Raw genomic sequence first — 21,349 nt, forward strand, 5'->3', positions numbered from 1 at the left:
AAGCCGCAGAGGAAATTTATTATTACTGTTTACAGCTGGGGGGGGCACGGTGGCTTAGTGGTTAGCACGTTCGCCTCACACCTCCAGGGTTGGGGGTTCGATTCCCGCCTCCACCTTGTGTGTGTGGAGTTTGCATGTTCTCCTCCGGGTTTCCTCCGGGTACGCTGGTTTCCTCCCCTGGTCCAAAGACATGCATGGTAGGTTGATTGGCAACTCTGGAAAATTGTCCTTGGTGTGTGATTGCGTGAGTGTATGAGAGTGTGTGTGTGTGCCCTGTGATGGGTTGGCACTCCGTCCAGGGTGTATCCTGCCTTGATGCCTGATGACGCCTGAGACCTCGGGTCACAGGCTCCCCGTGACCCGAGGTAGTTCGGATAAGTGGTAGAAAATGAATGAATGAATGAATGTTTACAGCTGCTGTGATGGTCAGGAACAAGAACAGGAACGATCGTGTTTCAAGAAATGTTAAATGCAGTTATAAATAGATAAGAAGTGTGACGTGTTTGTAAATAAATACAAAAATGGTCACATTGCTGTGGTTTAAGTAGAATAAAGCACTTGGCGAGGTGTTGTTACAGGATAATACTCCACCCTGTGGTGGTAACTGTAACTGCTAACGTTCCTGTAACAGTAATCTCTTGCTGGACTGATATTCCTCACCTCAGACACGTTATTTGACCATTTTTTTGTCATCTTGTGATGATAAAGTCCAACACATCGAATGTCTGTTGTCTTACGGGTGCACAAACTTTTGCACTGGACGGCACATGAATGTTCTCTTCGTAAAGAAAGTGTTATTTTAAGTTCTGATACAGCACTGATGTAATGATCGAAACAAGACAAAGGGGTGATTAGTCCTCAGAATTCTGTATGGTGAGATTCCAGCTTCAAGGAATTCTGTAGAGTTCTGGAGTCTGGAGAACTGATTTGAAGAGCAGAGTGTGACTGATTCAGTGAGATGAAACGACTGAGAGAGATGTGTGTGTGCGTGTGTGTGTATGTGTGTGTGTGTATATGTGTGTATGTGCGTGTGTGTGTATGTGTGTAAAAGTGTGTTTGTGTGTGTGTGTAAGAGTGTGTTTGTGTAAGAGTGTGTTTGTGAGTGTGTGTGTATGTGTGTGTTTGTGTGTGTGTTTGTGTGAGTGACTGTGTGTTTGTGTGAGTGACTGTGTGTGTTTGTGTGTGAGTGACTGTGGGTGTTTGTGTGTGTTTGTGTGTGTGTCTTTGTGAGTGTGTGTGTGTTTGTATGTGTTTGTGTGTGTTTGTGTGTTTGTGAGTGTGTGTGTTTGTGTGTGTGAGTGTGTGTGTGTTTGTGTGTGTGTGTTTGTGAGTGTGTGTGTGTGTGTGTGTGTGTGTGTGTGTGTGTGTGTGTGTGTGTGTGTACGTGTGTGTGTGTGTTTGTGTGTATGTGTGTGTGTGTGTGTGTGTGTGTACGTGTGTGTGTGTTTGTGTGTTTGTGAGTGTGTGTGTTTGTGTGTGTGAGTGTGTGTGTGTTTGTGTGTGTGTGTTTGTGAGTGTGTGTGTGTGTGTGTGTGTGTGTGTGTGTACGTGTGTGTGTGTGTGTATGTGTGTGTGTGTGTGTGTGTGTGTACGTGTGTGTGTTTGTGAGTGTGTATGTGTGTGTGTGTGTGTGTGTGTGTGTGTGTGTGTGATTAACCATATTGGTCATGGCTCAGATTTCTTCTGATATTTCCGTCTCTCAGTTGTACCTGCAATGCAGTCAGTCAGCTTTGCCACGAGAACCAATTTTCTCTTTTTTCTCTCTGTATATTCTGTGTGTATGTTCTGTTCTTTCACTGAAAAGCTCTTTATATGTCCCTGAGACGCAGGAGCTGTGTGGCTTTTACAAGACAAAAAACAGCAGCCGTGATGTGGAAAGTACACACACACACACACACACACACACACACACACACACACACACACACACACAGAAAAACCTGAAATATTAGTGCAGACTCGGCAATAAACACATAAGCACTGATGGAGGCTTGGAGATCTTCCACTACACCTGCACTCGCTGTTATAACGTGTTGTATAACAATAGAACAACTCCTGTAGAGATGAAGGAGTGAGCACAATGTGCACAAACACACACACACACACACACACACACACACACACATATGCACACACTCAGATATAGATGTGGCTTACCTCAGTGCTTTAGCTCTGCGATGAAAACAAAAGCTGGACTGATAGAGAGAGAGAGGGAGAGAGAGAGAGAGAGAGGCAGAAAGACAGAGAGAAATATGGATGTAGCTGTGATACTGCTTGTGCCCCTGCTCTGGAGTGGAAGAAGGACAGAGGGATTACTCTTTCTCTATCGCTCTATTTTCTTCTCCTCCTCTTTCACTCTCTCTCTCTTCCTCTCCCTGTCACACTTCCATGCCCTCCTGTCTCTGAGTACCCCTCCTCTCCCAGCCGTGCACGTGTGTGTGTGTGTACGCGTGTGTGGCACGCGCGCATGTGTGTGTCTGTGTGTGTGTGTGTGTGTGTTTGTGTGTGTGATGAACTGCAAAGTGCAGGGTTAGGTAAAGTACCATAACAGCCACACACACACACACACACACACACACACACACACACACACACACACACACACACACACACAGTCACCTTCAGTCACAATGAAAGACAGTGATAATTGGACTGAAGATTGGATTCATCATCATCATCATCATCATCATCATCATCATCATCAGTTTAGTCATTAAAACAGAACCTGCTGCAAGCTGGACTGGTTTAAATGTCCTCTTTATGATGCAGTTTTTCACTCTGAAGGAAACATTTCAGCCAAAATAACAAGTCGTACAGACGGATGAACCGATCTTGTGTGTCGACGAAGAACGTTCTTCACCTCGTTACATAAGAAACAGTGTTAAAAATAGTAAGGAAGCGTTAAGTAGGGAATAAAACACTGTGTCATGATGTTACAGGAAAATCATCATCATCAACATCATCATCATCATCAACAGCGAGTCCTGAAGTCTTACTCCTCTTATTTACAATATTCAGTTCATTAAAACACACTTTTTATCTGTTTATAGTCACATTTCATGTCACAGAACATCCGAGTTCTTGTTCTCGCTTACGTTACAGCAGCTGTAAACAGTCGCTCCCTCGCTTCTTGTCACCTTACTGAACTCCTCGTTACAATATCAACGTTTACATAAAGTCCCTGTTCACACACAGACAGACAGACGGACACATCAGGGGTGGGGGATGGGGACATGTTCAGGGGAGGGGCATAAACATTCGACAAGGCGTGGGGGGTGGGGTGGAGGATGACCGGCGTCTTCATCTTAAAATAAACCTCGTCGTGACGCCTTTTCTGATTATTATATACACGAGCGTCTTAGATGACAAGTCTGAAGTCTCTTCTTGTTCGTACAGTACAATGCAATTTAGGATTGTGTCCTGATTGCATCCTCCTTCTCCTCCTCTTCATCCTCCTCCTCTTCACTTCCCCGGGAACAGGGTTTTTATCCAGAGCTGGAGGTGTAGAAGAGAGAGGAGCCAGATGGTCCCATATGGTCCAGTACCACAGGCTGTGCTGGACTATAAGGAAATAAGCATCAATTTTACACCCCACTGATCAGTACACAACACACACACACACACACACACACACAGCCAGGATTCCAGAAAATACTGGAAATACCCCTTTATATATATTAGATCTTTAAAATCTCTCCTTCTCTTCGTTCAGCCACCGATCGGACGCTTTTCATCGATCAAACCTCCTCGTTGTTCACTTACGTAAATATTATCTTGTATATTATACTTTCTCCATCACCATAAATCCATCCTTATTCACAGGAAACTAGTCCGTAAACCTTTTGACATCTTTATCAGTGAATGCGTCCTGATACTGCTTCACAAGGTCACGGAGTAAGAGCACTATATCAGTCTAAATACTCTTAAACTACTCTTCATTAGTCACCTGAGAGAGAACTAATTAGCATCTCTACAGAATCAAGGATAATTACTACATTAATCAATATTTAGATCTAATTTAGTCAGGAATCTACAGTAGATCCGAGTGAGTCAGGTAGACGTACAGAATTCTTCCTCCACTTTGGAGAATAAATGAAATGTAAAGAACAACTTAAAGCAAACTTTAAGGGATGGTTAGAGAATGAATTGCACTTTTTCTTGTTGAAAGTTTTCCAGATAATCCAGCTGTTTTCCAGGCTAATCTCTATCTACCACATCTGTAGTATGTGTGTGTTTTAGAATGAATATAATTAATTGTAAAAAAAAAAAAACAAAAAAAAAAAACAACGTGTGTATTCACTATGACTTTATCCTGTACTGAGAATAGACGCCTATTTATAATAGGTTTATAATAGAGTTTATAATATAGATAAAATCTGCCCCCTGCTGTTAGGATTTGGAACTGCAGTTTGTTTTGTCTTTTAAATAATGGTCAATGAATTACATTCAAAACATTTATACAGTATTTTCAGGGATTCTACTTGACAGTAGGGATCTATAAACACCAGGATATTCTGGAGTTATTTTGCAGTGATCATTTGAACGTCTGAATGTCTAATTTTTAATAAATAATTCTGAATAATATCACTGATAATAAAAATGAATAAACTGGATGTGCTGTATTTTATGTTGTATTTCCTCTGTATAATTCTTTGGCTTGTCCGGTGTCTATACTGCACTGTTCTTTACTATTCTGTACTTTGATATACTACACAATACTGTGCTTTACGCAAACACACAGAGGCCTCAAGCCCTTTAAACTGACTGCGCACGTGCCCCATCAGCTGACTGCGCACGTGCCCCATCAGCTGACTGCGCACGTGCCCCATCAGCTTGTTGAGCCAGGTGAATTTTATCTTAAAGATATTTGCAAGTCTGGGTTCAAATTTCACTCTTATATAAGACAAAAAAACAAAAAGCGTAGTATAAATCACTGATAAGACCAATTTGAAATCTTTCAAGGCTAAAATTCTACATCACTTGACATCCATTGATAGGAGCTCTGACTCAAGCAGAGATCTGGGATTATTTTCCAGCTGTACAAACTCAACTCATTATTAATAGACTTCACTCATTCATTTTTGATGGCTAAATAAACCAGCACTCAGATTGATGACTCGTGCAGTAGTGAAGCTATTTATATCAGACTTACCAAGCCTACACTTTAGTAACCGGGAAGGTATTTCTCTCTGAACAAGACCCCAAAATGTATCCTACTGTACACACCAACAGAGAGAGAAACAGATGGTGTAAGATTGTGAATTTGGAAAACCCCTAAAACATGAACAGAAAACTCTCAACATACAGTATATTCATTCATTCATTCATTCATCTTCTACCGCTTATCCGAACTACCTCGGGTCACAGGGAGCCTGTGCCTATCTCAGGCGTCATCGGGCATCAAGGCAGGATACACCCTGGACGGAGTGCCAACCCATCGCAGGGCACACACACACACACTCATTCACTCACGCAATCACACACTAGGGACAATTTTCCAGAGATGCCAATCAACCTACCATGCATGTCTTTGGACCGGGGGAGGAAACCAGAGCACCCGGAGGAAACCCCCGAGGCACGGGGAGAACATGCAAACTCCACACACACAAGGTGGAGGCAGGAATCGAACCCCGACCCTGGAGGTGTGAGGCGAACGCGCTAACCACTAAGCCACCGTGCCCCGCCCCCCAACATACAGTATATAAATAAGATTAAATAGAATAAGAACTTTTGTAAGACAAACATGAAAGCATGTTGGAAAAAAGAAAAGTTTTCAAAATGTAGTTTTCCTGCTTTAGTGTGTGAAGTGTGAGTGAAGTGTGTGTGAAGTGTGTGTGAAGTGTGTGTGAAGTGTGAGTGAAGTGTGAGTGAAGTGTGAGTGAAGTGTGAGTGAAGTGCCACTGACCTCAGCAGGCATGTGCATGAGCAGCACTGCAGCAATGGGAGCCTGAGCCTGACAGTAACCTTCAGGCCTGAAGAGTGTGTACGCCTTAGCACCCGCAACAGATCCTGCTGCCTATACATACACACACACACACACACACACACACACACACACACACTTACTTTGTAATGCATATGTTAACAATAAAACAGTACACACAGATTTTTCAAAAAAAACTACAATGTGTGTGTGTGTGTGTGTGTGTGTGCGCGCGTAGGCAGCAGGATCTGTTTTAGAGTGTGGCTGTAGAGTGTGTAAGCCTTAGCACCCGCAACAGATCACACACACACACACACAAACACACTTTGTAATGCATATGTTAACAATAAAACAGTACACACAGATTTTTCAAAAAAATACAATATCCTGGAATTGTTCAGCATCATCCTCGTTCACCCACAGAGAAAAGCTCTGGAGCTTCGAGCATCACTTTGAGCACAGAGTAAGTCATGATCTCCTGTTGTAATGTTACAACTAATTCACAACTTGTTTGACACAAACAATGACATTGTGACTGCTGTTAGAGACGTTTCCCAGATCATCAGCAGGGGTTTTTCATGAGTGTCTGTAACTTAGTCAACAGTTTTACAGCCTGTTCACTGACAACACCTGCTCAGAACAAGTAATCTAGGGCCAGTGGTTCTCAAACTGGGGGCCCTGAGATGGTGCCTGGGGGCCCCCGGTTTTATGGCATTTTATAAAGTAATGAATTTATCATAAATCAAATCTCAGAAAAATAAAGCTACAAACCCACAGCACTGCATTGTATAATTTAATATGTTTTGTTTAATCCAAATATTGACGACGTTTTTATTACAGCCTAGTTAAAAAAAAAACTAGTTAAAAATACGATAAAACAATAACAATTTTATTAAAATCGCCGAGTTGTCCAGTGACGTCACAGAGGTTAAAGGTTGCAAAACCCCGCCCATTACATCGTTGCGTATAAATTTCATCACAGTGTTGATTGTAATCATTGTATTTGCTTTATAACTTTTAACTGTAATAACTTTAATGCGTTTGGACACGTTTGGTATCAGTCTTCAGGAGAAAGCGGGTAAATACGTTACTGAATATGTTTATTAGCAGCTAATAATGTAGCCGGTTGTTCAGCCACGTGTTTCTGTGTCATGTGTTTGTATTGAAAACTAACAACAACAACAACAACAACAACAACATGTTGTTACTCCACACTACAGAGACCTAAAGAAAGTCTAACACGTGTTCTGTGTATATCGTGTATAAAAAAAAGTTAGTGTCACGAATACGATGAATTTCTCCCTACTTTCTAAAATAAGTGCATGAAATAAGTCATATACGGTTTATATAAAGCACCGTATGTCCAGTAGTTAGTGAAGCGTTTACTAGTGAACCTGTCCGTCTGATTCAAACCAGCGTGTAGATAGAAAAAAGGCGTTTAATACCGACAATTAGCCGCGCATGCTAACTAAGCTATACGTCAACGCGTCCGCCATATTGGAAAGGTCAAAGATGACGCGTCTATGGTGAGGTCAGAATCTGACCCTATCTAAATGTGCACCATTTGTTTTGTTACAGAGACGGTAAACTGAGTATGTTTTATATGAGCAGAATGAATGTAATCCGGTGTATATTTACACCAATAACAGATCAGAGAGTCTCAAGAAAAATGTTCATAAATATACAATTTTAGCAAGAAACAGATCTATTAATTATTATAGTAATAAAATGTAAATCGTAGCAGCTACCTATCAGCTATAACGCTGTCTGAACACCTCATAAGATGCTGTAGAAAATTCGGTTTGATTAAAGTCTGTACTTCAGGTTTTTGACGTAACCTAAGCGTTAGTCATGTTGGTCATGTTATGAGCTGTAATGTCTGCTGTAAACGGTCATTGATGTGAATTTTGAGAGTTTTCATGGTGTTTCAGAGTAAGGATGGCGACCCCAGGCTCCGGTGACTCGTCTTCGAACCCGAGGCCTGGTCCTGGAGGTTTGGGCTCGATGCTGAACCTCAGGACACCCGGACGCCTTCCCAACATGCGCTCCAGAGACCTGACACTGGGAGGTGTGAAGAAGGTGCGTCTGAGATCTAATCACTCACTCACTCACTCATTCATCTTCTACCGCTTATCCAAACTAACTCGGGTCACGGGGAGCCTGTGCCTATCTCAGGCGTCATCGGGCATCAAGGCAGGATACACCCTGGACGGAGTGCCAACCCATCACAGGGCACACACACACGCACACACACACACTCTGATTCACTCACACAATCACACACTACGGACAATTTTCCAGAGATGCCAATCAACCTACCATGCATGTCTTTGGACCGGGGGAGGAAACCGGAGTACCCGGAGGAAACCCCCGAGCCACGGGGAGAACATGCAAACTCCACACACACAAGGTGGAGGCGGGAATCGAACCCCCAACCCTGGAGGTGTGAGGCGAACGTGCTAACCACTAAGCCACCGTGCCCCAGATCTAGTCACCAAAATCATAATTTGTTTTCTATTTCTATTAAATATTCATGTGAAGTGTAGTATCCTCTTTGTCTCTGTCTCTCTTTCTCTCTCTCCTTTTACCTCACAGAAAACCTTCACGCCCAACATCATCGGCCGTAAGAGTAAAGAAGAGTAAGTGGTGCACAAGACCTGAGATATGTGATGTATAAGTACAAGGATAATAAGGGTTGCTATGTTGGTTGCTACGGACGATGTTCTATTTTATGATGGAATTGAGGAACTTAAGAACGTTTATTACAGGAGCATTTCTTAATAAGCAGATGTACACATTGCTGCTGGTTTCCCTTCAGGTTAAAAGTTAATGAAGGACCCAGGAGAGAGAGGAAGGATGCGGATCGCGGGCGACAGCGAGACGGGCGGGGCAGAGGGCGGGGCCGGCCAGAGGTCATCCAGTCCCACTCCATCTTTGAGCAGGGACCTGCAGAGGCGATAGTCAAAAGGAAAGGTGAGGTGCAGGGGGGGCGTTTTATGTTCATGGGCCCAGATACACAGGAGACGTGGGCGGGGCTAACGGCAGTGCTGCTGATAGATTGGTCAGACACTGTAATTGCCCTACCCATTTTACATTAGGCCTAAGAATGAAAATTTTGGCACCCTCGGTTATAGATTGGTGATTTTTCTTTTTCGTGTTTGCCAGGTGTGTATGAGGACGCGAGGGAAACCCCCAACAGCGCCCCCTGCCCCATCATCAACATTAAGAAGGAGAATAGAGAGACTGAAGAGGAGACCAAAGAGATCCTGCGAAAGCTGGAGAGAGACAATGTGAGTGATGTTTAAGTTCTCATTAGACAGATTGTGGAAGAACAGATTTACAGTCCAGATTTATACTAAATCAACAACCCGATCCAGATAAACTCAGTAATCTATTAATTAAGTAATCAATGTTCACTGGACAGGAAGGTTTTCTAGTCACAAATGCATTGGGTTCGCTGATACCCATGATGCCTTGTGTGCTCCGCAGTTTGTGGATGACCCGCACCTGAGGAACGAAGCACGCTGCTGTCCGGTGCAGCTTCCTCTGGTCGTGTCCGGCTGGGTGTTTAAAGAAGAGTTCGAGGAAGATGCTGATTTCGGGGGAGTCAAAATGGAGAAGGATGCAGAGGATGAAAAGATGAACACAGAGAGCTCAGACACTGCTGTTACAGGTGAGAGACGGAGTGAGCGAGACAGGCGGGCGGACGGGCAGCGAGACGGACGGGCGGCGAGACAGGCGGGCGGACGGGCGGCGAGACAGGCGGGCGGACGGGCGGCGAGACAGGCGGGCGGCGAGACAGGCGGGCGGACGGGCAGCGAGACAGGCGGGCAGCGAGGCAGACCGGCGTCACCATTATTTATAATCAGATTTTAAACCTGTTGATGTTTAGATATTTTTGTTCTGCAGCTCGTCCTCACCTCTGATCATCAGGGGAATGTATTTTAAAATATATGGAATTTTCCTGCATCGATGGTAAAGTCCTATGTAGTGTTTAGTCTTCAGTGACTCGTAGGTTATAATAATTATTTTAGTAAAAAAAGAAAGTAATAATAATAAATGTTAAGATGTCTGAGTGGAGTAAAGGTTTAATAGTGTAATGTCTTTTTTTTCCCCTTCTGTACTGTTCAGTCAAACAGGAGCCTCCTGATGTCCCTGTGTTGAAGAAGGCGGAGCCTATGTTTAAGCCACCGCCCCTTCCTGAACCTGACTTCCTGCCTGACCTGCTGCAGGCGTGGAGTCACTGCAAAGAGGAGGAGCTTCTGTTCATGCAGCTCCCCGATTCTCTGCCCGGACAACCTCCGAGCAGCGACGCCCGACCCACTAAGACCACCGTGCAGTCTGAGGACGGACAGAACGTGCTGCAGAAGACTGAAGGACAGGTGTGTGTGTGTGTGTTTATGGTTACTTTATAATACAGCGATTAACAGTGCTGTGGAGTTAAACTATGCCAGTTTGTGTGTGTGTGTGACCGCAGGAGGAGGACGAGGAGGAGAACAGCTGCCATCTGAAGGAGCTGCAGGAGGGTTTGGTGGGCCGCTTGTTGGTGAGGAAGTCCGGACGAGTGCAGCTCGTGTTGGGGAACGTCACACTGGATGTGGCTCTGGGGACATCCTGCTCCTTCTTCCAGGTCTTTCATTCACACACACACTACAACTTGTACACATTACATGTGTGTTTCTTGTATTAATTGTGTGTGTGTGTGTGTGTGTGTGTGTGTGTGTGTGTAGGAGTTAGTGTCGGTGAGCAGCGAGGGCAGGAGAGGAGACATGACTGTACTCGGCCACATTAAACACAAACTCGTCTGTTCGCCCGACTTCAAGGCTTTACTCGAGAACAGAGCTTGAGCGCGTGTGTGTGTGTGTGTGAGTGAGAGATGGATATATGCATCAGCTCGTCTCCTCCAGTTTACAAACCTGTACCTTTTGTCTTGGAGAAGCAGCTCTGCCAGGTTCTAATCTATATATAAATATATATACACACTGTACATATAAAATTATTTAAATAAAAAAATACTGTCAAGATGAAACGATTAATAAAAACTATTGAGAACGTTTCACTTTTTCATTGACTGAAAGATCACGAGTTTAGTCTTTACCCAAAGTACAGATTGTACCGTTAACCCTGTGATGGATTTAATAATATAGATTTCATTATCTAAATGTGTGTGAAGACTTTTTCCTCACAGGATTACTGAGAAAGTGTAACAGACTTGTGTAGGACAGACAAAACAAAAACAAACCAAAAGTCAGGAATAAACGTCATCTTTAGCTTCTGGTTCTTATGGAGAATAAATAAATAAAACTATTTCCTAGACACTAACTAGACACCAGACCTGTTCACACTGATCCACTACATTAGGGAAGGATTTTATAACCAAGTGTAGAGTTTGTCTTTTGCGTTAAACACACAACACACACACACGTGAACTGGCTCCTGATTGTTTAACGTAAACACAAGCGTCGCCCTCGTCTCCACGGCACAGACTGTCTCATCCCCCACAATCAGGAGCAGGGCTGGGCGATACGACTGAAAACTATCACAATATCGATAATTATTGATTTTTTATGACCCATATAAAATAAGGACCAGGAGAAAAAAAAATTACATTTAACCAAGCAGGAAAAGTCACATAATTATAATGTAAACATAAGTCTAAAGTCACAATGAACACTTAATTATCTCTTAACTTTTAAGGTGCAAAATGAAAGAATGTAAGAAATGCTTAATAAAGTGTAATAAAATAGTGCTAAATAAAGTCCTAAAGTGTTAAATATAAACAGAGAAACGGTCTTGCATAACGTGCAGACGACGTTGGTGTGACTACGGTCAGACTTATAATATCCAATAAACTGCCGTACTGGTGAGCTGACGTTTCCTCTTTTATTTACAATTTCCTCGCTCGCTGCGGCTCATTTCCTGCTCATCAGTCGTCGGTTACTGAAGAAGGAATCCAGCAGACCGGCACGAGACGACGATACGGCGCAACCAAACGTGATACTGTTACATGATTGGCTGTTAGCGTGTCACTCCCTACATTGCTAGGTTACCAGAGAGCGAGTGCCTTTGTTAATGCAACCAAACTTGCTTCGCGACCTCAGTTTTTCGAAGAATAAAAAAAAAACGAATGTTTTATCAAACACATTTTTTATTGATATCGATCACATGTCTATCGCGATACATATCGTTATCGTTTTATCGCCCAGCCCTAAATCAAGAGCCACGGACACTAAGAAGATAAAGACACTCGTTAGAATTCATTTCATTTGCAGGTCAGTAAGAGGACAAACCCAGTGAAGTGGTAGATAATTCTTTATTTTTTAAATCAATCAATATGGGTTTATAAATCACAGATTCCCACTGAAGGAATCCAAAAAAAAACAAAAAAAAAAAAAAAAAAAAAAAAACCACCACACCTACCATCGCTCGCCATTTTGCCCCCAAAAGCAACCGAGTACAAGGGGGGAGAACAAAAAAAAGAAATTCACGCTGCACTTCGCTGAAGCATCAAACTTGCGCTCTATTCCTGCAGTTTAACATCTGAGACCAAACAGGCTTTATTACATGTTGTGAACCAGATGAAGAAGCGTAAAAGTTCATGTTTTATACTGATGAATGTGTGGAAAATATATAAAGTGCTTTATCGAGCTGTGGAGAGAAAGAAAGACGATGAAGACCGAAGGGGCAGGAAACGTGCAGCGGTTTTTACATACTGCGTATGGACAAATATTAGCCACGCGGATGACGGCGCGTTCGCTCCGGGGTTCGGGGATGACGTGAAGGTTCGTGTTAATCAGCAGCTGGTTGACTGCAGTCTCTTAAAACGCCGAGACGCCGTCGCTGAACCCTGGAACGTTCGCGTTACGCTCGATACGACAAGTTAATTTTATGCGCTGCTAAATAAACATGTTTTACACTATAATGATTTTTTTTTTTTATTGACGCATCAGATTTAAAATAAAAAGCGTGTTCTAAAGCGACGGACTCGACGCGTCACGACCCTTAATTCTACAGCCTAAAGCCACGTGTTAACAAGCTGAAGTTAGACCCAGGATTGTTAACGACTCTCAGCTAAAAACACCCTACAGGACAGAACAGAGAGAGAAGAAAAGTGAAAAGTGAACAGAAGTGAAAGTGCGTAAGCGTGATCTGCGGTCTCATTTACTTTGTGTGAACCATAGAGGTGCTGAAGAGAAGTTTCTGCTTCTTCTTCTTTTTCTTCCCTCCTTTCTCATCTGGAAAAAAAAAAAAAAAGAAGACAGTGGAGAAATAAATAAACGGTGACGTCAGACGGATGCTGTCGACATCATTAAACGCAGGATGTGAAGAAATGATGCGATGATACACAGCGTGAGCTCATTTTCTACCGCTTATCCGAACTACCTCGGGTCACGGGGAGCCTGTGCCTATCTCAGGCGTCATTGGGCATCAAGACAGGATACACCCTGGACGGAGTGCCAACCCATCGCAGGGCACACACACACACACACACACTCTCATTCACTCACGCAATCACACACTACGGACAATTTTCCAGAGATGCCAATCAACCTACCATGCATGTCTTTGGACCAGGGGAGGAAACCCCCAAGGCACGGGGAGAACATGCAAACTCCACACACACAAGGCGGAGGTGGGAATCGAACCCCCAACCCTGGAGGTGTGAGGCGAACGTGCTAACCACTAAGCCAAGTTAAACTCAGAGCCTCTCTCTTTTTTTTTTAAACTCATTGGCGTTAAAGTTTAAGAGAAATAAAACATCTGTATGAAATTCTCGGTCATGTGATGAATGGTTTTCTTCACCTACGCCAGACTGTATGGATTATTCATGAACACGCCGATATATTCTCATGTATTATTCATATTCTTATTTAGTTTAGTACTTTGCAGGACTACAGAAGTCTGACCGGTGGTAGGTGAAGCTTCAGCTTTGGCTGGTGGCTTGTGGTCCAGTTGCAGCATCGCCGCTTCAACCGCCTGACTGAAGGAGTTCTGGAAGCTGGGGACCGGCACACGGTCCGATCCGTCACTCTCTCCGTCGCTGTCAGCCACCGGAGGAGCCAGGAACACATCTATAGGGGAAGAAAGATAGATAGGTTTATATTAAGGAGCGAATTCCAGCTACTCGACACATCAGTGCTCCGAATCTCACCTTTCTTTGGAGGAATTCTGGGCCAGACGTCTGCTCGGGCTTTTCCGTCTCTCAGCATCTACACAGGTTTAAAGCACATACTTAAAGGTGGGGTCTCTGTTGTTTGAAAGCCAATGTTGACATATAAAATCACCAAAACAAACACGCCCCTAACCCAAATGGGTCCCACCCCTGTATCGATAGCTCCGCCCACACATACGTAACCCAGGCAACTAATGGAAAGAAATGTGTCTTTATCATAGCTGAAGGGAAGAACAATACGATTGCAGATAAACAAACAAGTAAAAATGACACACAAGTATAATCATGTAAAGGACAAAGGCATATATTAGTTCTGTGTAACAAAACAAAACCAACGTTACTCACCTATCGAGAAGGAAAAAAGCGCCTCTGCGTCTTAAGTAAAGTTGGTCACATATTCACAGATTGGAGTTTCCCGAGTCAATAACTCCTGAGCTAAACACTGTTACTACACAAAACACGGTTGTAGCTGCGTCTCTACATTACTACGATAGAAAAGAGGTGTTATTTGTGTAGTAACAGTGTTTAGCTCAGGAGTTATTGACTCAGGAAACTCCAATCTGTGAATATGTGACCAACTTCCTGCTCCTTCAGTTCTCTCCAGCGCTGGAAAGCTGATCCTATATTAACACGTCCTACTTCTTACCTTATCGTAAGTCTTTCTTCACTTTCTTTCTTTGTTTTTATCCTCCATGTCAATGTTAAAACCGCTTTCTGCTAATGTCACACATGCGCACTGAACACTCTCTCCGCCCATATTGACAAGCCCCTCCCCTTTCTGCTCATTGGCTACAGGTTTGTTTTGTTTGGTTTGGTTTCTCAAACGACTGAGACCCCACCTTTAAGCAGAATTCTCAGGAGAAGGCTTTTTTTTTTTTTTTTTTTTTTTTTAAAAGAAAGGTGTGAGGAGAAAGAAGAAGTGTTTAACAACCTGTGCGAAGGACATGCAGGGAGAGTCTTCCTCCACACTGCCTACGCTGATGGACGGACCGTTCCCGTTTAGACTCGGGAACATGGCGACATCTGAAACGTGAAAAGGACACAGAACTGTTTGTGTGTGTGTTCGACAGCTCAGATCAGAGACATGTGTTTAATTTCACCCCTTTTGGAGACATCAGTTTGGTACATGGATAATAAAGGGAAAATTAACACACAACTACAGGATATAAAACCGTGGGTTTACCCGAGGCAGGACTGCTGCTCAGAGGAGACGGAGGTCCGAGCTGGAACTCGGGGTTCTGTCCTGGTTCGCTGTAATGAGGAGGAGAACCGAATGCTGGGAAATGCTGCAGGTTCTCCAGACCAATGTGCACCTCTGGGTCTGCAAACACCAAACCATCAATACAGCAAATATTCACCATGCTGCTGAACTACTGAGGAGTTTTTTGCTATTTAAAAAGAGACACGGAATCGAAATCACACTTCAGGTGTATTTGGAGCAAACACAGAAAACAAAACACACTAAACTAAAAATGTGGGTTCTCCAGGAGCAGAATTAACAGAATTACTTCTATTTAACTATATTTAGAGTCAACAGAAGGAACCGACCTCGACGCTATTTTAAGCTGATTAGAGTCGGTGTTTGTGTACAGCGGCATCGAGTTTAAGTCTTAACTCCACAGACAAAAATAGACCTGTTTCTATCCGAGAGGCAGAAAATACAAATCCCTCGTTTCCCAAAAGGCAGAACGAGTCACCCACCCGAGTCACACCCACACCAGTCCCACGCCTTCCTAGATTAACACTAAACTGTGCACCAGACTCGACGCCGTGTCACATTACATCCGCTTACATTTCCCCTGCTTCCTGTTCTCCTCCATCTCGATCCTCTTCTCCCTCCTCTTCTCGTCCCTCGCCTTCTTGTGTCTCGCACGTCTCCTGCGCTCCAGGTCGTCTGTCAGGGTCAGACAGGTCAGGTTCATGCATTTTGTTGATAAGCTTTTAAACTTTTTAGTAATAAATAAATAAATAAATAAATAAATAAATAAATAGGTCATGTACCTGAGAAGCTGTCCAGCGTCTCCTTGGACAGAACCGGTGGCTGCAGGTTGAGCTCACAGATGCTGAACTCACAGGTGAGAGGCAGGTGCGAGAGGTAACGGTGTCGACGCCGAACGTCCTTCAAAAAAACAGGCGTGTTGTTGGGTTTAGATACCGAACAGCTTTAGTGCGACTTCAGAAAAACGATTAGAGCGTCTGAGACCTGAGACTGTACCTCGTTCACCGTGTGGCCCTCGATCTCCACGACTGGAGCGCTGATGGACGGAGGACTGTTCTCCAAGCTGCCGTACTGCCTCAGCAAGCAGCGCACGTTCACTGGATGCAGGAACATTTGCTGTCCGTCCTCCGCTACACGGGAGCAGAGCAGCAGGCGTCGCGTTAAACATCGAGGAATCGCTGATTTTTTTTTTTCCTAAAAGTCGACTGCATTATTTTTTTCCTCCGTATTAACAAAACACACCTTGGTAGAAATAGTAGTACGGCCCGTGCTGAGGGTTCTGTTGTGGCCCGGCGTCGTTACTCAGGGTTTCCTCTCCGAGTCCCTGGGCCACCTCGGGCTCTTCCTGCTGGAGCGGAACCTCTGGGAGCTCTTCGGCGGTCTCCTGAATCTCATCGTCGAACGCTGAAGCGTACTGCAGGATGGGCTACACAGAGGAACGCGACAATCAGACGTCTGAGGTCTGTTTCATGGTGAATTCTAACACGGAATTGACTCAAAGAGAAGACGAGTCTTTCGTCTGAAAGTGATGAGTGATAATCGGATCGGTTTGTTTACCTTGGAGCTCGGGAGCTTGTTGACCGCCACCTCAGGAACGTTCGAGTCAGCCAGAGAAAGCTTTGTCATGTCTGCAGCTTCCAAACTGCCTTTATCTGGAACGTTCTGCTTCAGCAGGGCGTCCTCTCGCTCCTAAACGTACGATAGGAACGTGTGAGACTGATCTCTGAAAGTTACCGTGTGTGTGTGTGTGTGTGTGCGTGTTACCTGCAGCTGCAGTAAAGCGCTCTGTATGAAGCAGGATTGCGGATCGTCCTGTTCCTGCTTCAGCTGAGCCTGCAGTGCTGCTCTCTCCTCAGCTAACAGACCCAGAACCTGATCCTGAGACGCCAGCAGCAGCTTGGAGTAAGAGCTCAGACGCGCGTCTGCGACACGGAAGGAACATGAAAAATATACACAAAACACGTCAGTGTGTGAGAAGAGGAAAGTTATTTCTACTCTTGACGTTCTCTTCAGCACGAAGCCCCTCACCTCCAAAGCGAATCGGCTCCTCCACCTTAACCCACTGGGAGCTGGGCAAAGCCACCAACACGCCTTTCTCTCTGCGCATCAGACGCATGGTGATGACCTCGCCGGGAGCGTACTGGCGTGTCTCCATGGCAACAACACTACGAAAGAAGACGAGAACCGGTCGGTTCAGAGAGCCGTAGAATAACCAGAGTTCTCAAGACTCAAGAACTCGTTCTACCGTGTGTATGTGTGTGTGTGTGTGTGTGTGTGTAACAGCCAAAATGATCCAAGAATAATACTTCAGTGGTGTGTAAATAAACACTACTGCTTTCTATCCGTCATTCATCCTTGTACGTACCTCTTGAGGTCTGCGCTGTGCACGGCCTCGTAGCAGATGGGACACTTGGACCAGGTTTTCTCGCTCAGAGACAGGTAGTGCAGCATGCAGGGCCAGCAGTAGATGTGACCGCAGCGAGTGATGTGAGCCGCCACCGGAGGGTACAGGCAGATCGGACAGGACGGCACCTCGTGGCTGTAGATGCGCTGAACCACAGAGAAAAACAAGGCTGAGAAACAAACGCAATAAGGCTGCAGCATCTTCAGTGTTTGGAGCCCATAAAAATCTGAAACGCTAACAAAATCTCGAGACACGACTCGAGACACGACTCGAGACACGACTCGAGACACGACTCGACTCACCACTTGCTGCACACAGTCCCAGCTGACCAGAGTGTCAGGGTCAGTGAAGTGAGCTTGATAATCCTGGTCATCATTCACCACAAACTGGCAGCTACGGCGACAAAACGAGGGACGTCAGTTTAAACGTTATGACACGGCGCGTCTGGGTCTCTTAAGCTTCTGAGATCTAAGACTCACTTGGCCTGCAGAAACAGCTCCTTGTTGAAGGGCTTGTGTTTGTGACCCCACTTGTTGCGGCGACCCCAGCACGAATGGCCATCGCCTCCGGAGCCAAAATGGCCTCCGCGTGGCTCAAAGGTAAAATTGAGCAAGTGGTTCAAACTGATCTTTTTGGGTCCAGAAAACTGAGCCGGGCTGAACTCTGCCCGGCGCGTCTCAGCTACCTGAGGGGAGGAGAACAGAAGGAAGGGTTTGAGCGATCGGGACGATCGTAACGAGAGCGATTCTGTTCACAATTCTCAGCGTTGTGAGAAACTTACCTCTTCTCTTCTCCCACCGCCCATGAGCCCACCCTGTCTACCTCCTGCTCCGCCTCTCTGGGGGGGTCTCTTGTCGAAATTCTTGCTTTTCTGTGAGTGGGTGCGACGGGGGCCTGGAAAATTTTCTGCTTTGGGGAAGGCAGGCTCCCGCTTACGGTTGTGGCGCTTGGAGGTGCCATTATTCTTCGAATCTTAAAGGGGAAAAAAGAAAAAAAAAATAGATGTTACATTCTGCATTGTAGTTCACTGAAAGTGTGTATACATATTACATACAGTATGTACTAATCATAACAACTAAATGGTTTTTAATAAATAAAATAAGATCATGAATGACCAGAGGAAGTTCACATTCGCATGCCTGATCTTTGAACATGAACAATAATAAAAGCTCCATGAATTATACACAAAATAATGCAGATGAGATTCTGTTTGTTGATGACTGACAGGAAACGAGGCAAAGACGCTTCCTGCGTATTTTGTGTGATAGTTTTACTGTATTTTTAAACTTTTGGTTCTCCTCAAACTGGAATAAGAGCCAGCATCACTTCACGCTTCACATCATGTTAATCTGGTTTAAAGTGTCGTGTTGCTTAAACTCTGAGCGCAAGTTAGTTTTGTACCTCACGGCTCACGATAAGAGCGTCTGGGGTGTCGACAAGCAGCTTATCAACAAACTGCAGAGCGGCTCGGGGGACACTTTAGGACCAAAACGATTACAAAATGTTTTTTATTTATTTATTTTTTTATTTGGTGACTCTTTGCAGTCGACGTGAACTTCTACCCTCTCCAGAGTCTCTCCATAAGCTGTCAGGGATTCTTGAGTCATGTCAGAGAACAGGAATAGCCTCCGAGCAGCACTTCATATTTACACGAGGACGTCTCCTTCGGGCCACACCACGACCGCTTATAAACCTTTATAACTGTCGTTATTGCCTGAAAGAACAAACATCATAAACATCTTTATTTCACGACATAATCTGAACTCTAATCTGCATCAAATCAGCTCGATCTCAGGAACTTTTAGACCGAAGTGTTAAATGATTCTGTAATGTTTTTATTACACAACAGTGGTGGTGAAATCTCCTCCTCTCTGATTGGTCAGTCGGGTCACTGAAAGTAGTTCCGGCTTCAAACTCAAATCGCAGGTTTACACTGATATTAATCCGCTTTTTATTCACAGCTTGTAGTGAAAATCGACGTGTAACAGTTTTAAGGGATTGTAAAGTTTTCAGTTTGTTTAACATTTGTTTAAGTTTCATGACAAACCAGTTTTACACTTTGCATGTTTTTCCTCTAATTTTATGAATAATAACGTGACAAAAGAACCTGTTTGGTGGAGCATTAAATGTGAACATAAACGGATAAATACTTTATTATAATATAACTAATTATTATTATTATTATTATTATTATTATTATTATTATTATTATTATTATTATTATTGTTTATGTAGTAACCTGTTAGCCACACAAGCTAATTAACATTAGCTCGCTAACAAAAACAAAGTGTTAATAGTAGAACTCCATATTTACAGTTTCCAAACTGAACCGTGTGAACCTGAAACCACATTTAAAACTAAAAAAAGATACAAAAATATAAATCTATATTTATGTGTACTGTATTAATATCGAACCCGCGCGTGCACATTTTACAACACCGCTATCCGGTTGAGGTCGTGTTCCAATCGCATCACTGCTCCCTATCTAGGGGCCCTACTACGTAGTGTACGATAACGACGGATTATTCAGCCTACGTAGTGCCCTATCAGCAATAAGAAGGCATTTGGGACACGACATGGACCCGCGGCCTATAAACGTCATGTCAATAAGGGAAAAAAAACAACAAACACACACGTCTGGAAAACGTGAAAATAAGCGGTTATAAATGTGAAACTGCTGAGTTTTTTTTTTTTTTACCGGTTTTAGTTTTAGAGTCGGTCGGCGGTGGTCCTGTGGAGCTGGAACGGGGCGGGACCTTGGTGTTGGTGCTGTTGTTTTTCTCCATATCTCTGTGGGAAGGACTGAGGCCGAGCTCCGGGGAAACACACGAGCTCTGTAGCATTAAACGGGACGAGAAGCGAGAAGAGCGGCTTGTTATCAGAGGTGCGGGTCAGGCGGCGAAGGCCCTTGCTCATGTCTGTCACACCCGGATACTCCATCACGGCGACATCTTGACCACAAACAAACCGAGAAAAAATAAACAAGAGACACCGAATCCAAAATGTCTCCACAGAAGATTTAGGAAGAAGGTTTGAAGATTAAACCCCGGAAACGTGCCGTTTTCCCCCTTGTTGTGGGAACCTGTGCGGCCCACAGAGCGTTATCCGCCCTCCAGCTGCGGGAAAACGGATCAATTTATGGGCTTTTTAGGCCCAAATTTCCGATAACGCTAAACGACTTCTCTCTTGTGGCGACGGGTCGCCAAACAGGAACCGTGAAGACCCGGATGACGCTTTTATACGGCTTTTAATAACCACAAGTGCGCATGGGCGACCACGGCGCTTCTTATTGGTTAAAACGAATACACGTAAAACAGATCTCGGGGTGTATTTAGAGTAATATCGTGTCTTGGGTCGCGATTGGTTCATACTCGTACGTTTGTGAGGTTCTAGCCAATCGTAGCGCGTTGGCTGAAAACGGGTGGGATTAAAAACACCGTGAATGGAACCGAAACGGATATGTTTTGTTGTACAAACCGATAAGACACAACGCAATAAAGCGGTTAATGTGTTAGTTCCATCATAAGCAGTGTGTATAGTGTTTATTACATACCACGTGACAATGTTAATATTATTTATAATGTTTACTTTCGTCTTCATAGATAACCAAAGGTTTTGATTTATTAACAT

The 21,349-nt window shown here is 44.1% G+C and overlaps 3 protein-coding genes across 3 annotated transcripts in view; 1 reads left to right on the forward strand and 2 right to left on the reverse strand.

Annotated features, from left to right (window-relative positions):
- LOC132853476 (phytanoyl-CoA hydroxylase-interacting protein) overlaps positions 1 to 2,281 on the reverse strand; it is an 11,781-nt gene extending 9,500 nt beyond the window's left edge. The window contains exon 1 of the mRNA XM_060881264.1: positions 2,158 to 2,281. The gene's annotated coding sequence lies outside the window, so the exon portion shown is untranslated. The remainder of the gene's footprint in view (positions 1 to 2,157) is intronic.
- A 4,575-nt stretch (positions 2,282 to 6,856) lies between these two features.
- On the forward strand, positions 6,857 to 10,975 carry polr3d (polymerase (RNA) III (DNA directed) polypeptide D). The gene is made up of 9 exons (XM_060881288.1): positions 6,857 to 7,001; positions 7,855 to 8,002; positions 8,519 to 8,562; positions 8,742 to 8,896; positions 9,089 to 9,213; positions 9,413 to 9,596; positions 10,055 to 10,305; positions 10,401 to 10,553; positions 10,654 to 10,975. The coding sequence occupies exons 2-9, from the start codon at positions 7,862 to 7,864 to the stop codon at positions 10,768 to 10,770; spliced, it is 1,170 nt and encodes a 389-aa protein (XP_060737271.1). The 5' UTR covers positions 6,857 to 7,001; positions 7,855 to 7,861; the 3' UTR covers positions 10,771 to 10,975.
- A 1,242-nt stretch (positions 10,976 to 12,217) lies between these two features.
- On the reverse strand, positions 12,218 to 20,946 carry rnf10 (ring finger protein 10). The gene is made up of 17 exons (XM_060881095.1): positions 20,418 to 20,946; positions 18,501 to 18,691; positions 18,199 to 18,404; positions 18,022 to 18,112; positions 17,681 to 17,865; positions 17,344 to 17,480; positions 17,080 to 17,237; positions 16,873 to 17,004; positions 16,558 to 16,741; positions 16,312 to 16,445; positions 16,098 to 16,215; positions 15,889 to 15,990; positions 15,280 to 15,417; positions 15,028 to 15,119; positions 14,076 to 14,133; positions 13,831 to 13,995; positions 12,218 to 13,158 (listed from the first exon to the last, which is right to left on the reverse strand). Exons 1-17 carry the CDS (start codon positions 20,560 to 20,562, stop codon positions 13,085 to 13,087), a joined length of 2,310 nt encoding a protein of 769 aa, XP_060737078.1. The 5' UTR covers positions 20,563 to 20,946; the 3' UTR covers positions 12,218 to 13,084.
- Positions 20,947 to 21,349: the final 403 nt, after the last annotated feature.

The sequence above is a fragment of the Tachysurus vachellii genome, chromosome 11, assembly GCF_030014155.1.
Source record: "Tachysurus vachellii isolate PV-2020 chromosome 11, HZAU_Pvac_v1, whole genome shotgun sequence".
In the NCBI taxonomy this organism is placed as follows: domain Eukaryota; kingdom Metazoa; phylum Chordata; class Actinopteri; order Siluriformes; family Bagridae; genus Tachysurus; species Tachysurus vachellii.

Excerpts from the sequence above, each read along its gene's own strand:
- polr3d (XM_060881288.1), top strand. The coding sequence starts at position 7,862 with ATGGCGACCCCAGGCTCCGGTGACTCGTCTTCGAACCCGAGGCCTGGT. Across the intron at positions 8,563-8,741 it reads GGCCGTAAGAGTAAAGAAGA|GTTAAAAGTTAATGAAGGAC; the intron begins GTAAGTGGTGCA and ends GTTTCCCTTCAG. Across the intron at positions 10,306-10,400 it reads TGCAGAAGACTGAAGGACAG|GAGGAGGACGAGGAGGAGAA; the intron begins GTGTGTGTGTGT and ends GTGTGACCGCAG.
- rnf10 (XM_060881095.1), bottom strand. The coding sequence starts at position 20,562 with ATGCTACAGAGCTCGTGTGTTTCCCCGGAGCTCGGCCTCAGTCCTTCC. Across the intron at positions 17,238-17,343 it reads GGAGCCGATTCGCTTTGGAG|ACGCGCGTCTGAGCTCTTAC; the intron begins GTGAGGGGCTTC and ends TCCGTGTCGCAG. Across the intron at positions 16,446-16,557 it reads GTACTACTATTTCTACCAAG|CGGAGGACGGACAGCAAATG; the intron begins GTGTGTTTTGTT and ends GCTCCCGTGTAG.